This window comes from Aythya marila (genome assembly GCF_965140915.1).
Source record: "Aythya marila genome assembly, chromosome: 3".
Lineage (NCBI taxonomy): Eukaryota > Metazoa > Chordata > Aves > Anseriformes > Anatidae > Aythya > Aythya marila.
The window spans coordinates 34,288,086-34,308,824 of NC_139044.1; the positions used below are offsets into that span (position 1 = coordinate 34,288,086).

Here is a 20,739-nt window from a genome sequence, read left to right on the forward strand (position 1 = left end):
CCATATGAGAGTCAAGCTACCATCTACAATATGAGGCACCAGAGAAAAAAAAAAGTTACTGGTTTTATATGAATGCCTCCCTAATGTAAAAAAAAAAAAAAAAAAAAAAAAAAAAGAGCACTGCAAAAAAAAAAGTTTTACTCAAGATGATCTTTAAGGAGAAAGTCTTCCTCTAATTTTGAACACCATCAATTAACTGATTCTCAAATGTCCCCAATTTTCTTGATTAGGCGTTTCATAAACATAGCTCCATGGTATTTCACAGAAAGTCTTACTTGTATGTAACAGTCATAGTAACACAGAAAGAAAGAAAGAAAAAAAAAGTTAAAATTTGACCTACAGCAATGCATTAGATCACATTGACTTATACATGAACAGCTCCCAGTGATAACTGCTTCAAAGCACTGAGAAAAAAAAAAAAAAAAAAAAAGATACTAACTAAATCAATATATCACACTAATGCTTTTACTGGAATTGCACGGTCTGTAGGAGACCTCCACAATGCATAGTCATTAAAAAAGTAAATTCTAACTTTAATCTAAAACCATCACCACCAACAAGCTTCTTGATGTCATATTAATAACTACCTCTGCATATCTGAGGAACTGATTTGTCCTATTTATCCAATATGCGCAAATACAATAATATAATCCACGTAGCATGAATTCACAGATACAAAATAAGAAAAAACAAGTACATGGAATTTTCATAACAGTTATCACCAACCCTTCTGTTGCGAAAGAACTTTAAAAAACAGAAAAACAAAACCGTCTGATGTTAACTCTATTTACCATGTAACTCAATGACAGCATTATAAATAAAAATGTAGTACTGAAAGTGTTGTGTCTTCAGACATACGTAAACTTACGCAGTAGTCATCTGCAAGCACATTCCCGTTCTTAAGCATTGTAGTGCTAATGTTTTACTTTCTGCTCAGAAAGGTATTCCTCTGACAGAACAGCAGGAATAAGTTTAGCTATGTACAAAGAACAATATACTAGGAATGGATGATTTATTAATACACATATGAAATCAATATTAATACACATGATGTGACAGTTAAAATAGCATGTAACTAAACCCTTAAACTAAAAATCTCAAGCAAATACATCAGTACGCTCACCAGTAAAAGTCTCTGAAGATCTACAGTGGACGTAGCCTGCTGGCAGATGACCAACTTCCTGAAAATTAGGGTTCTTTGCCATTCTGAACTGATAGATTGAACACCAAGCTCATAGAAATGCTGTTCAGAAACATCCAGCTGAATACCATATTCCTGTAACAACGCATAAAATATATACCATTAAAAACAGGTAGCACACGGCTACAGCAGAAATCGACTGAAATGCACATTTCTCAGTTGAAAATTTTGTGGAAATAAATTTTAAGAATCCCTCCATTCTATGGGAAGTGCTCTAATAACATTATATCGTTATATTAGAATTATTTTTTTTTATAAGTCATCATTTGATTTTTTTTTTCTTTTAACTGTCACCAAAAAAAAAGGTAAGAGTTGTCATTAATTTGTTCATTGTAACGCACAAATATTTCACTAAGGCTCTTGCTGAAACATCAGCATCCCTGAGCGCAGAGTTCTACCATGTGGGTGTCCTAATTAAACTGCATCTATACAAAGCGTATCATGCACGTTTCACTCCCTACACATCCAAATCTCTATAAGTGGTCTTGCCTAGCCTAAGGTGGTGGGCAGGCTTGTTTTTTTTGTTCGCTTGGTTGGTGTTTTACACTATTTTAGGCAGTGGCAGATCCTTCTCCTGGGCAAGCCTTTATTCTTATAAACAGGAAAACAAAACTGTAGAATGAGGAAATAAACAAATGAAGCCTGTATATTTCTGTAAACAAAAACTGACGCTGTAAACAAAAAAAAGTAAACAAAACTGACACAATGTTTTTATCTCAGCAGTATGAACTATTGCTGTTATTCTCATACCTGCCAGCAGGAAAGATGAACTGTATTTAAATTGCTAACTAGATGACACCTTGACCTATGAATTTTCACATAAGAGACAGCAATCTTCTCTAAAGCGTGTTTAAGGGGAACAAGGGAAGAGAAGGAAAAAGTATTTTTAGGTAGTCTCTTGAACAGGAAAGTAACCACACCTCCATCCAGCAACTTGAAAATAGGTATGACAAAGAAGTTCTCCTATTTTTGGAGAATAACAAGGCTATGTACATATTTATTCCCATAAGTATTGTGTATTAATGAAGTGTCTTGTATTGTCAAGACGTACTCAAGAGCAAATTATGAAAACTGGGGGGGTGGGGGGGGGTTAAAAACGTAAATATCGAGGCACAATCTCTGACAGAGCAGTACACTTCGTGCACCTGAGTTACGGACTTGTCCGAAGGGACATATCAAACGCATCCGCGCTGAGGGAAGGACCGGATTAAACCCTAAAACCCGCACCACAACACGGAGCCACGCCAGCGCAGGGCTTTGGGCAGGCTCTGCGCAGAGCGGGTAACACCCGGGTGGCCTCACTGCCTTTTGACGTGATAACGTGACAACAACCTCCCCGCCACAGGCACGGGCACGGCAGCGCCTGACCTGCCACAGGAGCCTCGCAGCACGACCCCGGCAACACCGCGCCGCGATACGCCGACCTAATTACCGAGGAGGGGGGAATAAAAAGCCAGAGCGGAGCCCTGGGAGGCGTGCGGCCGCCCGACGAGCCTCAGGGGGGGGCACGGCCCCAGCCTGCGCTCCGCGCGGCCCCAGCGCTCCGCACGCAGGAGGCGCCCCCGGGCCCCGACCCGGCCCCGCCGCCCCCTTCCCCCCCCCAGGACTCACCGGCCCCGGCACCGAGCGGGCCTCCACCCCGCCGCCGTCGTGACGCCACCGGGCGCCTTGACGTCACTTAGCAACAGCCGCCGGCCTCCTCCGTGCTGAGGCGGGGCCGCCCGCGGGGCGCATGCGCGGGGTTCGCCCGCCGCCGGGCCAGCGGGAGGGGCGCTCGGGAGACCCCCGGGCGCCTCAGGGCGCGGGCGGTAGGGTCGGGCTGCGCCCCAGAGCCTGAAGCGCCCAGATTCCACGCTTTGTTCCGTAAAAGTGAGCTTGGAAGATGTAAAAATGCCGCAGTCTGTCATCAGTGAGAGCCCCCAGCGTTTTCAGACGATTGCACGTTTAAAATCTGCACGTCGATTCTTTTCAGCCTGCTCCTGGTATTAAAGTGCACCTCCGTCTTGGCTTTCATAGCTGGCACCACTGCTTTTAAATAGTTCACAATATGTCAAGAAACAGTTGTTTTTTGTTTTTTCCCCTAATTAAAAAAAAAAAAAATGTACCTTGCCCACTTCATGCTATTTCTGCAATTACATCGGTTTTTGTGCTATCCTCTTTATTATTTCATTATCCATTGCATTGTTTATACTGACACATGCATATAAATTAAACTGAAGGGTCATCCCAAGATCAGCAGCCACAAGATCAGCAGCCACATCTGAAGCAAGCTTTAAGTGCTAAGCAGAGAACCTCCCTCCGACACAGCCTCCTGCTTCTCGTGGAGTTACTACTGAACTACATGTGCACACCCTTTGACTTATTCACGCAACTTACAACCTATCCCGCTTTTAATTACCGGATTCCATACAGTTTTGTCAATAGCATTTCCAGTCACACCTGCACTTTGAACTGTAATGACACAAGTCTGAGTGAAATACTTCATGTAGATAAAATATGAGCATGTAACTCCCAAGTTACACACTTGTAAAATGTAGGGATTTTCCTTGCCCAGACCTTTGTCACAAAGCTTTAGATGATATATCTGTATTGATTAAAATAAAACTAGTTTCAGACAACTTCACTTAGACTACTCTTAGCCTGTTTTATTCTACTCACCATCTAAAGCAAGATTCCGGATGGTAAGGAAATGCAGTTAGCCCTTGTGCTTCAAGTGAGTTTTACTTCATCTTAAGTTCCTATTTCAGCACACCAGCATGAGAAGGTACATACATAAGAAAGTTTAACCATCAGAGCAGATGTAAACTGCAGACAAGTGCATGCTTTGTCTCATCTCATTGCTGTAGCTCTCCTTCTCAGCAATATTCTCATCCAACTGGCTATTGACTTCAGAAGACACCTTATCATACTAAAACTACACTACCATAGTCTTCAAATTAAGAATTCTCTTAATTGCTGCTGTAAGATATCCTGCAATATCATGTACTTTTTTTTTTTTTTTTTTAAAGTAGGGTGAGGTTTCCTGAGTCACCAGAGCCAACCTAAATTTCTGCTAAAATGAACAGCCCGATTTAATTGTTCAGGAAACTACAGAGCCTTGAACTGGCTTCTCATTTCTGCTTAATAAACTTGGTATAAAAGTAACCCAGCATTTAAGCACATCAGTGCTAATTTATTATACTGAAGTAGCCTGCCTGGGGCTGGGCACAACATCAGACATGCCACATTTGTGAGGAAGATGACTGAGACAGCTATTATGACAGCTCAGTTTCTAAGATCTCACTGCAAGCAGTGGTAACTACATTGTCCCTATCAGAAGGGCCTAACATAAGAGAAAATGAAAGAAACAACACAGAAACAAGACAGTAAACAGTCTAGGTATTACCTCTGGAAATAAAGGAGTGCAGACAGCATAAGCTGTTTACTGTTTCAGAAAACAACTACTCGGCAAACATTCAAGAATGGAGAAGATTTGTGAACAACACTTATAGGGCACTACCTATAGTGCCCTATCTACTTAAGCAGAGACCATCCACAAAATATCATACAGAAGACAATTTGAAGTATTGGGGTTGCTTTATAAAATATAGGAAACATCTTTATAGAGTTGCTGTCTACTTTCCAATAAATTTGTAGGTTTTTTTGTACATCTGTAGGGGACAGTAAACAGGGCAATGCATTTCCCATTCTCTTTTCCAACAGCTATTAAAACTCAGATGAAGCATATAATGTTTTTTACTCATTTCCAAAGGTAAACAAAATATTGTAGACTACTCTTGGACAACGATGCTTTATATTTGTCATTAATATCTAGATTAGCATAGTAGAAATCAAATGCAGTACCTTCTATACTTTTTAACTGAAAGGACAGAGAGTTACTGAATAAGTTATCAACAACTCTGCACATCGCCATTATCCTGCTAATCAAGTTACACAGTTACCTTCATTGCTGTTCTCCCACTTATTCTTCTTTTATGACCAAGTCTCTCACCCCTCAAAAAAAAAAAAAAAAACAAACTAAAACAAAGAGCTTTTTGTTTATCTAGGATTCAAAAACTACCAAAGTAACTTGTCATACTGCTTTAAAAGTTGTTTTGTTATTTTCATCAATGCTTTATAGTTGGAAGTGAATGGAGATGCCATTGCACAGTTGAAGACTGAGTATGAGTTAAGTGCTACTCGAACCACAGTAAATGCAGAGAGATTTTCTTGGTTTTGTTAACAGGATTTCAGAAGTCAGTATGTTTTACGCTACTCATACCAGGTGAACCATGTGAAGTAAAATGATTTGTGTAACAGATATAAATAACAGGAAAATGTAGCATTTACAAGTATAATTTCAGTAACCATCACTCAGTTAGAGAGGGCAACCAAAATGCCTACTTATAGGAAGCCATTTCAAGTATTCTTCTTCATTGCACTCCTAATACAGGACTATACACAGCACGTAAAAAGAATATAGCCCCAGACTTGCATCAAAACAAGAACTATGAACAAGTTCCTTCTAGTGTTAAAAGACACTAGAAGGACTACTGTGAGACCTCTTATATTGTCTCCCAGTCAGCAGCCAGAAGTTTAAATACAGAATTCTTTCGGGTGAACTAATCTACAAAGTTTCTTGTTCCAGGCAAGGCTGCTTAACGGTGGCCAGACTTTTCCTTTGCATAATGTAAGATTAAGACTTCCATAAACATGCTACTAAAGCAAAAAGTTAGATACTTTATTTTCTAGCATACAAGATAGGGCATGAAGCCTTCAGGATCCTTTGACTTCATTAAATTTAAAGTTTCTTTTTCTCCTTGTTGAAGATCACCAGCAGTAATGCAAGATTTTATTTTTTCTTTTAGTTTAAATCTAAAGACTCTAAAGTGAAGTGAATTTCTGGTAATCTATCTTATGAGAGTGTTTAGTTAAATATTAACATAATCAATGTTCAAGAGCAGAGTACATATTAGTGCTCTTCCAAAAGACAGTTGAGGATTCCTAGTTGGAAGCAAATTGCAGGGGCATCACGGGAAAACAAGAGGGAATTCAAGTACATTGAGGTCCAAGGGGACAGTTTTAGAGGAGACTCTGAGCATAGTTGATTCCTCTCCATTAAGCAAGAAATTCCACAAATGCTGTTGCAGATTTTCTCCACGGAACTGAAAGTGTTCATCTAAGTGAGAGTCACCATGTGTTTAGGATTCAGAATTTCAATCCAGTAGCCATCAGGATCTTGAACAAATGCAAGTCCTTTCATTTTACCTATTTGAGAAAACAAAACACCAAAGAAACAAGGTAAGACTACATAACTAAGTCTTAAATACAAGAACTTCCACATTTTCTTTTTGTACTAGTTCAGAATTTGCTGTTTAAATTTGAAAACATCCAGATTAGTTTTTAATCAGTAAGATCTTTGAGTGCTGTGTTGTCAATCTGACACTCAATGAAGCTATAAAGTCACCTTGAAATCCATCTTCTGTTGACTTAAATCAATGTTCTTGCCCCTGTAAGTGTTCCTCTTTTCCTGAATTCCTTGCCCATGTAAATGTTCATATTTTCCTGAATGTATCAGGAAAACATTTTTGTGCTCTGAGATGTTTTGATACACTTTCTTGAACTGCCTTTGCTAGTAAAAAAAAATAAAAATAAAAAAAATCCTCTGTTCCTCTACCCTGCATTTTTCCCATGCCTGCCTCAACACTGAAGTTTTGTACAGTACTGTTTTTCAGTTGTTTGTTCCCCACACCTGACCTGGTTTACAGTACACACTTGCATCACTAGATAAGACAAATGCAGTAGTTTTAAACTGTTGGAAAAGAATACTACTCACAAAAACAGGGTCCCCAAAATCATTCTTTAACAGTTAATCAGGATAGCACAGCTTAACATGTTACCTTAGAGTGTTAAGTACCTGGTTTTAGTTATACTTCCTCTATTACCCTGTTCACTATAACAGAACCAACCTAATTCCTATTATATTCTAGTTAGAAAAACTGCTGAGAATAGGAGTTAGATTCAGTAACACAGGGAAAAAAAATAGCATTAACTCTCTCAGCCTGCCCCATAAACAGTGAATGTGAAGCCCCAAGCCTCTTCCTACTCTCTGGTACTTGCTGCATCAATTTTAATTTTTAATGTTAAAAACAGCTTTCTCTTTTTTTACCCTTATGCTTAGCTGATTCCAGGAGTTTACACCACTCACAGTCTAAGTTCCTTCTACATTCTTAGAGCTGTGAAGTGATAGAGCATTGAAGTAAAGAGCTTAAGTATCAACTCTCTCAAGGTTTATTAGGTGCTGAACAAGTAAGGGCTCTGAAACTTTAAAATCCTAGCAATATTGAGTTCAAATTTTCAAATAAGAAATCTACATTCAAGATACGGTTGCTACAGACAGACACAGAATAACATGCAAGAACAGACAAATGATATAATTCTGCACTGTCATTTTTGCCAATTGTATAAGAGGTAACGGGTAATTGGTTCCAGTACGTTTTAAGGAGTGACAACTACAGAGACAGATTGAGCTTTCCAGGAGGCAAAGCTACCAGACATAGTATTTTAAGAACAAGGAACAACAGCAAAATTACTTGCATTCCTGATTAAGTCTTACCATCATCTGGTTTCTTCACAAATTTCACTCCTAGTTCTTCAAACCTCTTACAAGCTTTATTGACATCAGGGACAGCAATTCCAATGTGTCCTGTGAAATGGGGTAAGAAGAGTCAGGTACACTCTCAGCATTGCTGGGTATTTGAGAAAAAAGTTTGCTCAGCATTTCATCCTGTGCAAGAAGTTCACTTCAGATGTGACATACCTAAGGAAATTATTGCTTCCAGAAAGAAGAGCATTTCAAATTTTAATAATATTCTCCTTCAGAAAATTAGCTTTCTGACAATGCTTTTAAAATAGGACATTTGAAGTAGCTCATGTTATTTAGATGAGAATATTATCTAGAGTAGGAAAGAAATAGGATACTCAAGCTATTTTGTGTATTGCTTTTCAAGAAGGCAACCACGTAACAGGATTTTGTTGCATTTGCTCAGTTCAACAATGCAAGGCATTTATCATTAATGCTGTATTTGTAGAGACTAACAGTAGCACCATGCAAGGCCTGAATTTACAAATCAGTTCAGAAGCTTTAAATGTCAAGTGGCTAGATTGAGTATGAGACTTATTTCACAAGCCAGTGACCTTTCAAGTGCTCAAAATAAAGTCAAGCCACATGAATACTACCCTCAGTGCTACATATGAACAGAATTCTCCTTCTAGCTCAAAAGGGGTGATCAGTGCATTACTGAATAGAAATCTGAATTTAAATCAGTCTGAACATCACAATCCAATATGCAGGAGCAATTATTGCACTTAATTGAGTAGTTACTATTCATGTGTTTGCTTGCCAAAAGATTAGACATATAAAAAGTGTAACTGTGGATCATTACTCTGAAACATGTTGACATATTTTCATCATCTTTCACAGTGTATCTTGCTTCTTCCAGCATGTAAAGGACAGGGATACAAGTTTCCTTATTTACCACTAGAAAAGTCTTCTCATCCACACAAGTTAAAATATTTTAAGATTTCTCAAAAAAAAAAAAAAAACAAAACAAAGCCTACTGCATAATTTTTGCACTTTAGTTATATAGATGTTTTCTAAAAAAAAAAAAAAAACAAAAAACTTTGAAACGCCATTCTTCTCCAATACACAAGAGTAAAAATATAATGACAATAAAACAAAACATGAAAATTACAAGCACTAAACAAAAGACCTACCAAATCCTCGAGGATCCGAATTACCATTGTGATAGGACTGATTTTCATCATTTTCAGTGCCCCAGTTGCTGTAAGAAGCAATTATTATACATTGAAGAAGACCATTGAAATCAACAAGTTCTGCATGTTCAGTTTCCATGGAAGTTGTCTCTTCTAAAAACCAGAAAATTTCAATTGCTGGCTGCATTCATTAAACTATCAAGATTTTCCCAAATCATAGGTCCTAGGGAGTCTTCAAAGCAGACAAAGGGCTAATTCAGTCAGGTTCATACCCCTCACTAATATTCAGGTTCTACATTTGGATGAGTTTGAGAGACACTCCTATCTCATTCCAATTACAAAGGAGAACAAGTCTCCCTGCACTTCTGTGCAATCATTAGTAGCATTAACATAATTGCCCTGTTCATGTAAAGTGTTTTTTTTCCATTTGTTTGTTTTGTTTTTTTTTTTTTGACTTAATACCTCTTTTGATTAGATTTCAGAAGCAATAGTTACCCAACTATCGGGATGCTTCAGATATCCCAGAAGTTCTAACCACATCATTTTTCCTCAGTTCCATGGTATCGCTCCCCAGGGAGTATGCATATTCAGAAGAGACAGCAAATACTATTTCATACTTACATACCACTGTTCATCCAGAAGTTTGGAAGAGCTCTATAAAGATGAAGACTAAGTCTCTAAGATCTCAGCCATATTTTAAGGCTATATAACAGTGAAGATGTTTCTACAGTAGTTACTGCATTTTCATTCAATCCAACAGGACTTACAGTCATCTGCTTCTGCAGAATCACCATTAATTAAATGTCATCTCTCACTATTAATACTTACTGTGTCAGTTCAAGTGTAGCTTTTCTAGAGAAGGTCCAAGGTGTTCTCTCAGCTTTATCTTTTGGGATATCATTTTTATCTTCGTATCCCAGGAAAAACAGCGAGAACTTCATAGTAGGGAAGTCAAATTTTTGAAGCAGTCTAAGTGGAAAAAAATATTTTGAAATAGTACCCAAAAAAGATAGTCGGGTAGCCTGCAAATAAACCAGTATTCTTCCCCCATGGAAGAATTACTGCCACGATTTTTGCCTGACTGCAATCCACACCTTAAAATAGCTGTTTTGAACTATCAAGTAAAAACATTCCAGAACACATCATAAACTTCCAAAGACTAGAAGAAACAGATGCTTAAAAGCCAAGCCATCAGTAACTGGATAGCAAAATCAATACAAAGGCTTAAGTCTGAGGCCACCACTGTTACTGGTATGTATTTCCTCAGGAAGATCCTTATGTTTATAAACCACATTACAGTATCACCACAGAGTAGAAAACATTTACTTTGAAATTTACTCATGCCATGGAACTTGCTGGCACCAGACCAAGTTTACAAACACAGGCAAGTTAAAAAAAAAAACAAACATATGGATGATTTTTTTATTATTATTATTTTATATATATATATATATTTTTTTTTTTTTTTTTTTTTTTACTATTTTCACAGATTGGTATAACCATAAAAGCCATTTCAGATGTGATAACTTAATCAACTACAAAATACCCTAGGTCGTAAAAAGCTGCTATATAAGCAGCTTATAAGGTTTATCCCTTTGCTAACAGCAAGAATTCACTCACTTTACTGTGACATATTTGATACATACACACCATTGTTCCATTGTTCTATAGAAAATTGCACAAGATAAGACTGCTAAGAGTGATCTCATATGATGCGTACAAAGTGTTGTAAGCTTCAAAGAACTTTAGACAAGACTCCGCTATTTTTCCCTTATTCCTAGAAATGTTGCATACTTCAAATCATTTTTACATAGGAAGTTTGATCAGAGCAAGCAAGCAAAACACACCTAATTTATTTTTCAGCTTACCATTTAATTACTTTTTAATTTCTATCACACACCTCTTCACTAAAGTTGAGGCATTTTATTTTACCTTAGTCTGGACTGATTTCAGGATGTTTAAAAATAAACTAGAATGTTGTTTTAAAATAAACTCTTTTCATATGACAAAAACGTGCACAGTCTTAGTACAAATACCTTAGGCTACTGCAGGGCATCTGCCTCCTCACAGCCTTCTCCAAAAGGAATTCAAACCTTGTCACCAGTTTGTGTCATCCTGGACTCTTACGTTTAGAGGTGGTTCTCAGCCAACTCTGAGAACTAGCAGAAAGTTTTAAGACTTATAGCAATGACTCCTGATTATAAGCACTGTCATACAAGTTAACTGGTAACTGCAGAATCAGTGAGGGGAAAATAAGCAAGCTGTATACTGATAATTAATGACCTACTTAAGAAAAAAAAAAAGTTCTAGCCAACACCAATTTTAGCTCATTTGTAACTTCGGCATTAATCGTGCTGTGGAAATTCTTGGAGATTGCCAGATTACCTAACTTGGCATTAGCTGATAGGCCAGCATTGTTGATGTAGTTAAAGCAATTAATATAATTACATCAAAATAACAGAAGTTTGTCTTTTCAAAAGGATAGTATGAACAAGCAAAGTTACTGTAGCATACAACTTCCACTCACGTCATTCCAAGAATTCTTGTATAAAAATCCAGCGACTTCTTAGGATCCTTTACTCTTAACATTGTCTGCTGAAACAAAAAGTCCTGGAGGGGGGAAAAAAAAGAAAAGAGTTTATATATGAAACAAATACATATTAACAAAGAAGTCAGTTAATAATTAAACTAAAAACAGCAGGTATAGAAGTAACAAATACAGTATTATATCCAGTGTAAATAAAATATTTGTTCTTGATACAACCGATGCATCTTCATATTAAATAAACATAGCTTTGTACTATAAGAAGACAAAAAAAATGCAGACATCATTAAATATGTAAATCAGAAATATCAAAAGTTTGTAGCATTCTTATTTTTATTATTTTTTTTATGGAGCTGTACTACACATGCTCTGTTCTGCACACAGGTACGCTAGCAGTTGGTACTGGGTCTCACTGCACGCTTACGCAGAACTTAATTGAAGCTAAACTGCTAAGCTCATGATTTCATTTCACAGTTGTTGAATCTCTGTCAAGCACAACGATATTTTGGCCTACCATTCTGTAAAGGTATTTTCTCAAGCCATAGCATTACTTTATATACCAAGGGCTACTGAACAGCTAGGTGGATGAAACGCAAGTTAGATATTTTCAACACATATTCCATGCAAGGGACAGACTTAGAAGCTAAGCTTAAATACTACTACCTATTCCCCCTAATAAAACAGCCCCCAATTCTCTCCCTTGCCGCTCCCCGCCACCCTCCAAAGGGGCAGGACGCCGCCGCTACCACAGCCCCGAGTTGCCCCCCACACTCCCCAGCCGCCCGCCCCACCTTGGTGCTGGGATCCGGCTCGGAGCAGGCGCCATAGGCTGCCTCATCGCTGAGGCCGCACGGCTCTGCCGGGGCCGCCATTTTACGGAGCTGGGAGAAGGGGAGGAGAAGGGAGGATGAAGGCTGCCCGGGGGAGGCAGCGCTCCGCCCCAGAGGTGTGGCGGGGGTTCGTGCTAGGGGGGTGTCCGCGAAAGGAGGACGGGCAGGGCTTTCCCCCGCCTTATTTATTTTATTTTGCTTTGTTTTGTTTTATTTACTTATTTATTTATTTGCTTGTTTATTTATTTATGTATTAAAAAATCCCACCAGTCCCGCTTTTGAGGTAGCGGGATTGGTGGCTCTGCCGTACTAATAAACGAGTGCTTTTAAATGTTAGTCAAATTTAACCTGCAGCGTGCGGCTGGTTAATTACCGCAAATGTGGAAGCACGGGTGTTCTGCGTGGCTGTGAAGGAGTGCCCCTCTCTGGATCGCAGGCAGAGGGGACCATAAAAGCCCCTGGGCAGGTTTACACATATAACTCCAATAAACAGTGCTTTATTCTGTAAACTCCTCCAACTGATGACACGTTAAGGTGGCTTGAAGATCTGACTTCATGCCTTTAGACTGTGAGCTTATAAATGTGTGGTTCACATATTTTAGTACTTACAGATGTCAGTTTCTGCTTTTACTGACAGAAGCTAAGGGAACATTTTGGATAGTAGTTGCTACCCGTTAGAGTTAGGTAGTACTGCTTTGGGCTAACCCGTTGACCCGTAGGTGTAAAAGATAAGAATATCCCATCTTTCAAAGCTAGGAATGGAAAACAGTTTTTTCCTTCCCGAACTGAATATTCAACATAAACTTCCACTTGTAATTAAGAAGGGGAAAAACAAACAAAGCAAAAAAACACGGCAGCACAAAAACTTTCTGTAAATCTTGTTACGTTTCTTGAGTTCAGTAAGTACACGTAGTGCATATGAAACAAATCCCTGATTTTATGATACCAAGCTGTGCAAGTCCCTTTACAGAGGCCTTTGGTGCTCTCCACAGGGAGAAGGCAGGGGCAAGGTTCAGCTCCTGGGAGCTGAGGTGCAGCTGGGGGCCCCTGAAGGGCGGCGGTGGCTGGAACCGAACCGAGCCGAGCCCGCAGCGGTTACGGGCGCCCGGTAACGGCCCGGCCCCATAACGGCCGGCCCCACAGAAGCCGCCGCCTTGCGCAGTACTGGCACGGTGGCTGGCAACGGCAGACGGGGCCGGGGGGAGCTCGCCGCGACGGGGCCGTTGTGCTGCCGGGGGGTCGCTCTCTCGGTCCCCGCGCTGTGAGGTATAGTTGGAGCCAGGCTGGTGAGGTGCTGCCTACATCTCTCTGCTGAAGCAGCAGTGCTGGTTTAGGCACCTCAGCTTGTCGAGAGAGATAGACATCAGGATCCCTGCTCCTCTACGCTTGGGGGGGTGGCTTCTCCTTCCCTTCCTCCTCCCCGCACCTTCTCAGATGTGCTCCTCTGGAGCAATATGGGGCTTTCCTGGCATCCCACTAACGGGTATCCCTGCTCCCAGCCATTTGGGCTGGCTCCGTTACCGTACTTGATTGCTGAAACTGGAAGGTTTAGAATTGCCCTTAGGCTGGTCCCCAAGGTGAGGCTGCCCCAAGGACTGTGGAAACCTTGGCAGCTATGGAGCAGCACTGAGACTTTGTTTCTTTCTTCCTCTCCCTAAGTCCTACTGTCAACTTGCTGCTGCTCTAAAGGGGTTGGGAGAGAAGTTGGGAGAATCACTTTTCAATGGACTGGTGCTAATGGTAAACAAGGTACCACCATTTTAATCTTATTATTTTATAAAGAACTAGTGCATTGGTCAACATTTTTCTACAGATTTGCTGGGATCATGTTGTTTGTTTATTTGTTTATTTATTTATTTATTTTAATGGCAAAACCTGTTATGAACCAAGCATTTGGGTTGGATCTTAGCTCTAGGATTAAGAACATAAGAAAATCAGAACTACCATACTATGTCAGACTAATGATCTTTCTCCCTTGTGTTCCCTCTCTAATAGTGGTCAGTAGTTGCTGGCTAATTTGGGAAAAAATGCAAGGACCAAGACACTATACAGACCAGGGGATATCTCCTGGTAGCCCCTTCAGATTCTGTCAAACAGAAGCTTGGGGACTACAAGTTTGCCTAGATTTCAGAGGCAGAGCAGTGCCTCATCTCTGAATCTCAGAGTTCAGAGGAGAGGCATAAACATTTTCTGCATAAAAATAAGAAAATTCAAATAACATTCTTCAAGCTGCTATCAAAACCAGAGAATGACTGCTATCCCTTTGCCAAAACTTTCGAGAAAGAGGGAGAGAAATACTGCCAGTGTTTGGAATGATGTAGAATAAAGGATACTAAATCTTGGATTTGAGTTCCAAGGAAAAGTGGAAAGATTGAATTTGTTGGTTTATGCTATACTTCAACTGTACGTAAAAGATGGTGCTGGAAACTAGGCTCACTATTCATTTGTTTTGCATGAATAGGCCCTGTAGACAAGGTTTAGGGCATCTGGAGAGTAGGAAAAGAAAGTTTGAACATAAAAGAACATCTACTGTTATAACTGGGATAAGTAGTCAGCTGGAGTTCATGCTGTTTTCATCTGAAGATCATGCTCTTCTCATGCTGAGATCTGAAAATCTCAGCCTAGACACCAGACAACTTGTGCATATATGTTTGGAGAGTGAGGGAGGATGCTGGTATACAATGTAGTCTTTGTTTCTAAAGAAAGCTGTGAGAACCCATCTCTCTAATCTTGAAGTTTAGGTTAAAGTATCAACATCATGGTACAATGATACATGTACAATGGTACAATGGCAAAAGGCAAAGAAATTAACATCCAACCTGAGTTTCAAAGACAAAAGTGCCACTGCTGACCTTATAGATGTCCAGCCCAGTCAGATTAATATAGAGGAAAATAAAGTTATTAATAAATTCAGACTTTACATCTTAAGGTTTTTTTCTGTTGTTGTTTGTTTGTTTGTTTTGTGTTTTGTTGGTGGTGGTGGTTTGGTTTGATTTGTTGGGTTTTTTTTTGGTGCGTGTGTGTGACTTTTGTGACTTTTCCTAAGATGTTTTTTCCTAGTACTTTTACTTCAGGAAAGATAATATTTTCTGTAAGAGATGATTACCTGGCCAAAGTCCACAGAACACTGGCTACTTTGCAAATCATGGGCAAAAATAAGGAGCTAGTAATGTAAAACCATCATTACTTTTCATGTCAGCCAAATTTTCTATTTCCTAAAGCTGGCAATGGTGTCTAAGAGCATTTAACACACAGTTATAACTGTGATTGGCTGTCTAAAGCCATCTGTAATATGAAATACTAGGTAATTTGTGATATTTATTTTAATCTTCATGGTAATAGTACACTGAGTAGAATGGCAATTTCCATGTTTTTCTTTTTCTCTGTTACCCTGGGTGTTTACACGGGTTCTGCAAAAATTTATCCATTATGACTTCCCCATGTGGCTGAACAAGCTATTTTTAGAGGACTAAACTAGCCACAAGATGATGACTTCAGGTGGAGCTCTACTGATGGTTACAATTCCTTAAAACTAGTTGTTGAATCCATGTGTAGAGTTGAGGGCACTGAACAAAACAATTATCTGTGTATTTAAGAATGTTAAGATTGACTGAAAAGGACTGATGACAGCTGGCAAATGCAAGCAGATGAGCATGCTTCCTAATAGGAAAACAGGTAAAGATGATTTAGATACTTCTTTGTAGCCATGAATTACAGGCTTGGGATTCACAAACCAAACCTTTATTGGGCTTTTGATGTAGTGGAGTAGAAAAAGGAAGAAAATGGCAGGGCCACCTTTGTATAGCAGCCAACTGCTTAGCTGTCATCCATGAATATATTTTGTTTTGGGCCGTTTTAGAAATCCTCATCTAAGAATGATTAACCTGCTAGTATTTTAGGCATCTGGGGTTAGTCACAGAATTAAGAGAAAGTCTGACTCTTGCACTGTGATGAAGTTTTCTTGATGTGTTCAGTGTTCTAGTAACTTTTAATGTACTGTGCAAAACTTTAAAAATGTCGTTGTGCAAAGAGGTTGCCAGTCGGTATATTTTTTTAGGACATTGCTGGTAACATTAGAAAACTGTGCAGTCTTGGGTGTTATTACTGTCTTGATAAGTTTTCAATGACAAAAAATCTTTTTTTCTTTTTTCTTGTACTAATTTAAATCAAGATAAAGCTTATAGTTTTACTATGTCTCTATTTAATAAAAATGCTTCTGCTGAAAAAAATACTACCCATACCCTCCATCTTAAATTATATCTGCAAACACTTAGATGTGTTAAGGATATTATGCATGGTGGGGCATATTTTATAAAAATACAGAGTAAATGCTTATGGGAGCAATGCTTTAAGACTTGATTTGGAAGTCTATACAAGCCTCTATGTAAGCTCATTTGCTGAGTATGTGTGCATATTTTACAACTTAACATATAAATAAAACATTTATATGTAAACCACTTCTAGTTCTCAGTAATCAGGTATTCAGTAAAAGTATTAATAGTTTGTTATTATGTTGCTACTTGCTCCTCAAGATGTAATTGTATGGTAAATTAATTTTAAAAATCTGTCTGTAATGATCTTCAGTATGACATTTGTGAACTATCAAAAAGCATATATATAAATCTTCTTAACAACTCAGAGAGGACTTGATGAAACTATTAAGTTTATATACCTGGCAAGTCAGTTTTGAGATGCTCTCATTTTCCTTTCTTTTATTCCCAGCATTTCCATTCCTCACAGTCCTCTTGAAAAGTTAGTCTTGAAAAATGTGAATTGTTACAAACACTCGCTTTTTGGCATATTTCAGAATGGAAGGTGTACAAGAAGGTAATAATGAAAATTCAAACACTGGGGAAGATGCTGGGCCCCATCCTGAGGCAGCAAAGAGTACTGTGGAAGACACCCTGTCTGTGCCTGCTGCACCAGAAAATGCTGGAGCCAAACCTGCTCGACAAATGGCCTTTTCCTCTTCCCAAGAGACTTTTTCTGCTGCCAGCCACAGGTTGCCTAAATTTTGTCGGAGCTCTAGTGGAGTTCTGTCCTTGCAAGAAGCTTTAAAAGAAAAACAGGTTTAGTATTCAACATTAGGTCTTGAAATATGTTTCTGGTTCTTTTCATAGACAATTAAACTCAGTATAAGTAAATTTTTTCTTTGTTGTTGTTGTTTCTTTGTTTATATTCAGTTTTTTTATTCCAGGTGAAAAGTTAATCTGTTCTTAGTGTTTTGTTTTGAAGTTATATTGGAAGGAAGCAGGAGATATTAACTGAGTAATTTACACTGAAGCAAAGCTTAGTAGGAACTGCTTAGTTCCTGCAAATATTTATCATCTCTAGATACTTTATTTTGAAGTTGCTAAATTTCTGTATTGATATAATAAAATGAAATATCGATTGTAGAAAAAAAACAAACAAACAAAAAAAACCAACTGGGTAATATGGCACACAAATATCTTGAAATCTACTGTAGTATATTTCATGTTTGCTTCTCCTTGTCATATTCTGAGTTGACTTTGTTTTATAATAATTCTTAGTATTTTGCTCTTTTTAGCTTCTGAAAACTCACATATTTTTTAAAAGATGGAGTAGTTATATATTCTTATAATACAAGACAGTAGCATTCAGCATTCGTTGCAAGTTAAGTAGCAAATTAGTGTTGCGATCAATTTCTGTATTTTTTTGTTTGAAAGATATTTTTAATGTTCTAGGCTCGATACAAAGAAGCAAGGGAATATCGAAGAACAAAAATTGATGCTTCATATAAATACGTGTTTGAAGTTCTCAGTGTCAGGCTAGGTTTAGACATAACAACTGTGGAAGAAATGATTTTGGATTCTCCTTCGGTGAGTCTGTTCTGTACGTTTGTTGAATTTTGGTTATTAGTCAAAATATGTAGCAGATTGCCCCCTTTGATATGAAATGTTATTCATCATTTAGATTGTTTCTACCAGAAAATGTGATTAATAAGGCACATGACTCATCTAAAATGATACCCGACTAAATCATTCAGCTGAGTTTCCTGGAAGATTTTCAAATATTCCCTGTGTTTTTGATAGCAGCTTTTTCATCTTTCTTACCTCAAGGAAAACATAATTATTGCTGTTATTTTGACCCAAGAGATTCTTGTCATATCCACCAGTTCCAACAAGTTTCATCCATCTCAGCCTGACATTATTATATTCTAAAAATAATAGATTTTGTTTGTAAAGCAAGTCTTGACTGAAATGTCAAGACTGCAAAAATACATGTAACTTCATAGAACCTTTTTGGAAAATATAGAATTTTATTTAGTGATGAGAGGAAGGATGAATAAACTTCATTAATGCTATTATATTTAGAAAGGACCCATTAAATAACTTCTGATTATGATTGCTTTAGTTTCTTTTAAATGTTTAAAAGAAGGAATAAAGTGAATTTATTGTGTGAAAAGGTTCCAAACTTGTGGGGCTTGTGAAAGCTCAACGTTTCAAAGTGCTTAAAAAATCAGGAGCAAACAGCTAAATTTCTCTTTTAGTAGAGCATCAAAATTCAATATAAATATATGTAAACTTACAGCCCTTGCCATCTCTGATTGCATGATTTTTTCGGCTGTTAGAGATTTGACTTAGCATTCAAAATTCAAACAGATACTGTCTCTTTTGATCAAATATATCACTTGTTAGAACTTCAGCTGTTCAGTTACAAGCTGAATGTAGTCCTGATCAAAATCATTGTTCATTGTTTCTTTATTGATATTTATACACCATAAAATGTTTTTAAAGTCCTTTTTTTTTTTTCCTAATGCTTACAGAATATAGAAGTACTTTAAGTTTTGTCAATCAACTAACATTTCCTTTCTTTGCATTTGCTAAATGGTACGTATTTTTTGATCATCCTGACTTCATATAAAATTGCTGTTCTACACTGATTAACTCAGACACATAAGAGTCTTTGGGTACTGTCTTTGATATATGTAAATTAAGTTTTATCCTTAAAACAGCAGCCTATATGGTGTATTCACACACCAAGTGTTTGTACTACATTCACTTGAACCAGAAGCTGTATTTGCAGAAGCAGTAGCCACAGAGATAGCTCACATCTTACCTCATTTATAAAATCATGCAAGCCCAGAAGTTACTGTTCACCTTTCTTTTGCTCTCAAGTTGGAGTACTTTTTGCTGTAGTGAATCTTTCTCTGATTTTCTCATTGACCTTTGAGCACTTTATCTATTTACTTTATATATAATATATATCTAACTATTTCAGGGGGGATTTTTCTTTTTTCTTTTTCTTTTTTTTTTCTTTCAGTTCCAACCCTGTTATCAACTATTGCCTATTAACCTAAGTGAAAGCACAGTGTACATTTCTTGATCTGCCTTGCCTTTAGTTCTTTTATTTTTGCACAGTGTTGTCTTCTCAGAAGAGTGGGTTTAAATTATGTCCATTTGGGTGTTACTTATTTTCCTACCTCACTTCTCATTCAAATTTTATATATATATATATATATGTATGTATATGTGTATATATATATATATATTTTATGGGAAGGAGGTAACTACCAAGTAGAGCCCTTTAGTTGGACAGTTTGAATGCCAAGCCATATCTTAGCGATTTCATCATCCTTGCAGATAAGTACAGAGGCTGTGAAAGAAGCTAGATTTTGACCAGATCAGTACCCATACTTACTCCATGCTCTGAGACCTTCTGATCTCCCCCAGGCCTTCTTTCAGTGCTTTTTAGAGCTCTGTTTCCTGTGAACCACATATTCACCAGGAGATTGCCTAGGACAGTTTGGAAATCCAGATTTTAGAAGCCTTGGTTATAATTTCAGGCATGTTTTTTGAAATGATTATCTGTATGCAAACAGTTTTCACTTCAAAGCTTTGCAATACAATTTGTACTTTCCAAAACACCTTGTATAACATGACAAAATCAAAACTGCTGTCCAGAGACTTGTAGGGTTTCAGAATAGTCACTTCATAGATAGGTACAGCAAGCTGATTATGGGTCACTATGGTTTCCCTCAGCTGAGATAATTGGCCGTCCAGAAGTCAGCAAAATCTTTGTTATCATGAAAAGGTTTTTGAGGAAATGTGACCAGTTAGTATCTCCAGGGTAAAATCCTAGTGTCTGATGTTATTTCAGTTTTACAAACAAATCTTTTACTTTTAAGGGAGTAGAGTTGCAACAGCAGGATATGTCAGGTCATGCAAGCCTGCTATATATGTTGCTAAGTGTCTTCATGACTAGTTACTTCCAGCTGATACTTGAGACTTGCAGATCTCTTAGAGTAACAGAATACCCTGTAGTTTCTCTGCATTACTTGTCAAGATCACAAATATTTGTTATACGATTATCGGGAACCTGTGTATGCAGGTTCAGTAATTGAAGGAAATAGTTGAATGGTCTATTATGTTGTTTTGCAACTTCTA

The 20,739-nt window shown here is 38.0% G+C and overlaps 2 protein-coding genes across 5 annotated transcripts in view; both read right to left on the minus strand.

Annotated features, from left to right (window-relative positions):
• Nucleotides 1–2,844, minus strand: part of BTBD9 (BTB domain containing 9) — a 142,700-nt gene extending 139,856 nt beyond the window's left edge. For 2 of the 4 annotated variants that reach the window (XM_082756074.1, XM_082756071.1), the window contains exons 1-2: nt 2,813–2,844; nt 1,124–1,276 (exon numbers count right to left, since the gene is read on the minus strand). In XM_082756074.1, coding sequence (XP_082612200.1) covers nt 1,124–1,205 — 82 coding nt within the window. In that variant the 5' untranslated portion in view covers nt 1,206–1,276; nt 2,813–2,844. Of the gene's footprint in view, nt 1–1,123; nt 1,277–2,569; nt 2,590–2,633; nt 2,654–2,812 lie in introns of those variants that run through there. The other 2 variants (XM_082756073.1, XM_082756072.1) reach the window with 2 other exon arrangements.
• Nucleotides 2,845–5,900: 3,056 nt separating this feature from the next.
• On the minus strand, nt 5,901–12,426 carry GLO1 (glyoxalase I). The gene is given in 7 exon segments (XM_082756585.1): nt 5,901–6,377; nt 6,380–6,448; nt 7,797–7,886; nt 8,957–9,024; nt 9,785–9,925; nt 11,484–11,566; nt 12,293–12,426. Coding segments are annotated over 7 exon segments (699 nt in total). The 5' UTR covers nt 12,374–12,426; the 3' UTR covers nt 5,901–6,210.
• Nucleotides 12,427–20,739: the final 8,313 nt, after the last annotated feature.